Source organism: Apium graveolens, chromosome 9 (genome assembly GCF_009905375.1).
Source record: "Apium graveolens cultivar Ventura chromosome 9, ASM990537v1, whole genome shotgun sequence".
Taxonomy (NCBI): Eukaryota; Viridiplantae; Streptophyta; class Magnoliopsida; order Apiales; family Apiaceae; genus Apium; species Apium graveolens.
Genome location: NC_133655.1, coordinates 197,355,490 through 197,359,047, shown reverse-complemented (window position 1 = coordinate 197,359,047; position 3,558 = coordinate 197,355,490). Strand labels below are relative to the sequence as shown.

General features: G+C 38.3%; 1 protein-coding gene across 1 annotated transcript; it reads right to left on the bottom strand.

Annotated features, from left to right (window-relative positions):
- Positions 1-1,164: 1,164 nt before the first annotated feature.
- On the bottom strand, positions 1,165-1,635 carry LOC141685835 (uncharacterized). The gene has a single exon (XM_074490914.1). The coding sequence runs from the start codon at positions 1,633-1,635 to the stop codon at positions 1,165-1,167; it is 471 nt and encodes a 156-aa protein (XP_074347015.1).
- Between the last annotated feature and the right edge of the window lie 1,923 nt (positions 1,636-3,558).

Genomic DNA, 3,558 nt, shown 5'->3' with positions numbered 1-3,558 from the left:
TCAAGCAGAGTACATCTTAGTGTAGTACCAACGTTTCTATACACTTCTTTTACGACATCATGTTGTTCAATGCATTCCTTTGTATTGCACTGTGCCTTAAGATAGTGATGGGAAACATCATTTCCATATACTAAGACAGTCTTCCTGAAGGCGACACAGTGTTCATTCTCACACAAGTTATCTGGAGGTAAAGCATGAATAGTTGGAAATGTTACCTGAGAAGAAGATTTTGCCATCAATGCTAGATTTCCATATTGCTCTTCTTCATCATCAGTGTCATCCTAGCTTTTCCCTTCACCTATGCAAGATTTCACTGGATACTTCCTTGAGGTACCTGAGTCATTCTTCTGATAAGCTTTGCCTTTATCCCTTGCTTGTTGGGACTTCCTACATTCAGTTGAAAAGTGCCCAACCTCATCACAATCTTAGCATCTGAACTTGCTTCTTCCTACCATCCATGTCTTGTAACCTGATCCAGAAGATGAATTTGATCTCTGACCACGGTTGCTGCTTTCAGAACCCCTAAAGCCTTGCTTCCTTCTAAACCCGATGTTACTGAACATCCCAGCTAAGTTGGCCATAGTAGGATCTTCCATACTTTGCAGCTCCTCAGTGGTGTAGTAGTCACTTGGATTCCCAAAGAGGTTTCCATCATCCATCTCAGCCTCAAAGAGCGTTTCAGCTTTAGACTTAGGCTTTTCAACAGTAATGTCAAGCTCTTTGATTCCACTGGCTACAAGAGCAGTTGCCTTGAGTAGTTCAACATTCTTTCTATCAACTGTACCACTACTATAGATGATCTTCCTTTGTTCTTGCTCCATTTCATGAGTCTTCGGCTAATCATACAACTTCTCAAGTGTCATGGTTTCAAAGTCAACACACTCATGAACAGATGAAGCCTTGTTCTCTAGATGGTGAGGTAGGACAAGCATAAACTTCCTGCTGACTTCTCTCTGAGGATAAGTCTTGCAATGAATACTCAATTCATTCAACAGCTTGTTCAGTCTTGCAAAGACCCGAGTTATACTTTCTCCAGGCAAGGACTTAAAAGCCTCGTATTGTGAAGTCAAGATATCCAATTGATTCTGCCTGATATCTCCAGTTCCTTCTGTAAAAAATTCTATGGTCTCCCACATGTGCCTTCATCTAATCATGAGTCTTCAGCTAATCATACAACTTCTCAAGTGTCATGGTTTCAAAGTCAACACACTCATGAACAGATGAAGCCTTGTTCTCTAGATGGTGAGGTAGGACAAGCATAAACTTCCTGTTGACTTCTCTCTGAGGATAAGTCTTGCAATGAATACTCAATTCATTCAACAGCTTGTTCAGTCTTGCAAAGACCCGAGTTATACTTTCTCCAGGCAAGGACTTAAAAGCCTCGTATTGTGAAGTCAAGATATCCAATTGATTCTGCCTGACATCTTCAGTTCCTTCCGTAAAAAATTCTATGGTCTCCCACATGTGCCTGGCACTCTCACGGACCATAATTTGGTGACTTATATCATCATCCATCGAATTCACCAAAATACGCTGCAGGCCTTCATCCAGAGCTATCAGTTCTTTGTCATGAGCACTCCATTCTGCTTCAGGACATGAAATTCTCATATTAGGCAACTCCAGATAATCCTTCATCGGCACATGTCTTCCTTCTCTTAATATTCTCATATACTCTGGATTCGACGCCCGAATATACAATAGTATTTTCTTTTTTCATAGATTATATGTCGATTTATCGAACTGAGGAACCTTGATACTGCTAACTTTCTGAAAACTCATATTTTCAGTCTGAGAAAAATTCACAGTATACTGTCTCAAAATATGATAACCCAGTCAGTCAACAATACCAAACCAGTCAAGTCAAAACCAACAAATCCAAAATTAGATCTACACACCAGAAGCACTCCCAGACTCCGTACAACCAAAATCAACAAAAAAACTTGCTATTAACGGATCAGAACTGTAATAACCCCAATTTTTGGGAAATTTTAAAACTCTTATGATTAGTGTTTTTGCTGAATGAGAAAACTTTTCATGCCACACTATGTAGGGGTTCTGATATGGATATTCTGAGATTTTATTAGTACTTTATATGGGATATAAGTGTATGTAAAGATCGTCAGAATCCAAATCCGAACACTTTGATTTTTCCCGGAAATCCAATAGATACGGAAAGAATTGAGTATAAGGTAATAAGATAAAAATGATTTAAATTAAAGGATTATAATAGAGGATCATAAAAAGGAATATAATGTATTGAGAAAGGTTAAGGGAACCTAAGTAATAAGATCCCGGGTATGATCCCTCAAGCGATAAACGAAAACGAAAGTTAAGCGAACCGTATAACAGATCAGCGGTCATTAGGCAAACAATTAGGAAGTTAATCAAAGGGATTAGAGAGGATGATGTCACCCAACCAATGAGAAGAGGACAAGGAGGGGAGGATGACATCATGAGGATGACACAAGCATGACATGGGAAGGAAGGAGGTGTGGTTGAATGAGAACCACACAAAGTCCAAGGTTAATTAGGTAATTAACTAAAACAAAAACAAAACCAAATCAACCAACCAAAAGCAAAACAAAGCAAAACACAAAAAATCTCTCTTTCTTCTTCATGCTCTCGGCTTCTTTCTTAAAAAATGAAGATCCAAGCTCCACCACTTACTATTTAGCAAGGTAATTATCTAAGCTTCCCCATGGATAGTTACATACTTCCTATAAGTTTAAGCTTCTAATTCCTAGCCAATCTTTTTCTATAAATCATGAAAGAAGATGTTGAATAGTGTTTTTCAAGAACTAAAATTTGTGTTCTTGAAGTTTTGTTTAGATTAAGCTTGGATAAGGACTTTAAGGGTGATTCCAAGCCATTCTCTTGATTCTCCACTCTCCAAGGAAGGTATAAACTACAAACCCTAGCTTTAGTTTTGAGTAATTAGGATTGAATATTATTGATATAGTATATGTGAAGCATGATGCTTGATTGTTTGAAGTTTGGTTGAGTTGTAGAGATTAGTTGGTTTTGTGGTATTGTTGGAGTTATAAATCTTGATAATTAGTTAAAGAACCTAAGTAAAGCTTTTAGTTCATGTGGGGAATAAGTATAAATGGTTAATGTGGATTTGTTGGGGCTGTTATGATGTGGTTTGGAGGGATGTTGGTTGTATGATTGATTTGGGGTTGAATTGTGGTTGATTTGGAATGGTTTAATTTGGGAAATCGCGTAAACATAGCCGTCGTAACGTCCGGTTTTCTTTAGACTGTTTTTGTGCATAACATTAGGACCCGAGAACCCCCTGCTAGATTATGACCATTGCCATGTCTAGATAGCTCGTGTTACGAGCTTCGTTTTGATATGTAGTTCGTTCGATTCCGATGCACGATTTAGGAGAAACGACCGTTTCAAGTAACGGCGTTTCGCGAACGAAACATTTTCCCTCGCCTTACTTTGAAACATAGGTTAAAGACCAAAAAGGGTTAATTAATATATGAAACAATTATGGTAAGAGTGTTAGGCAGTTGGTAAGACACTCGCGAAGGAATCGCCTTAAAACTCGTA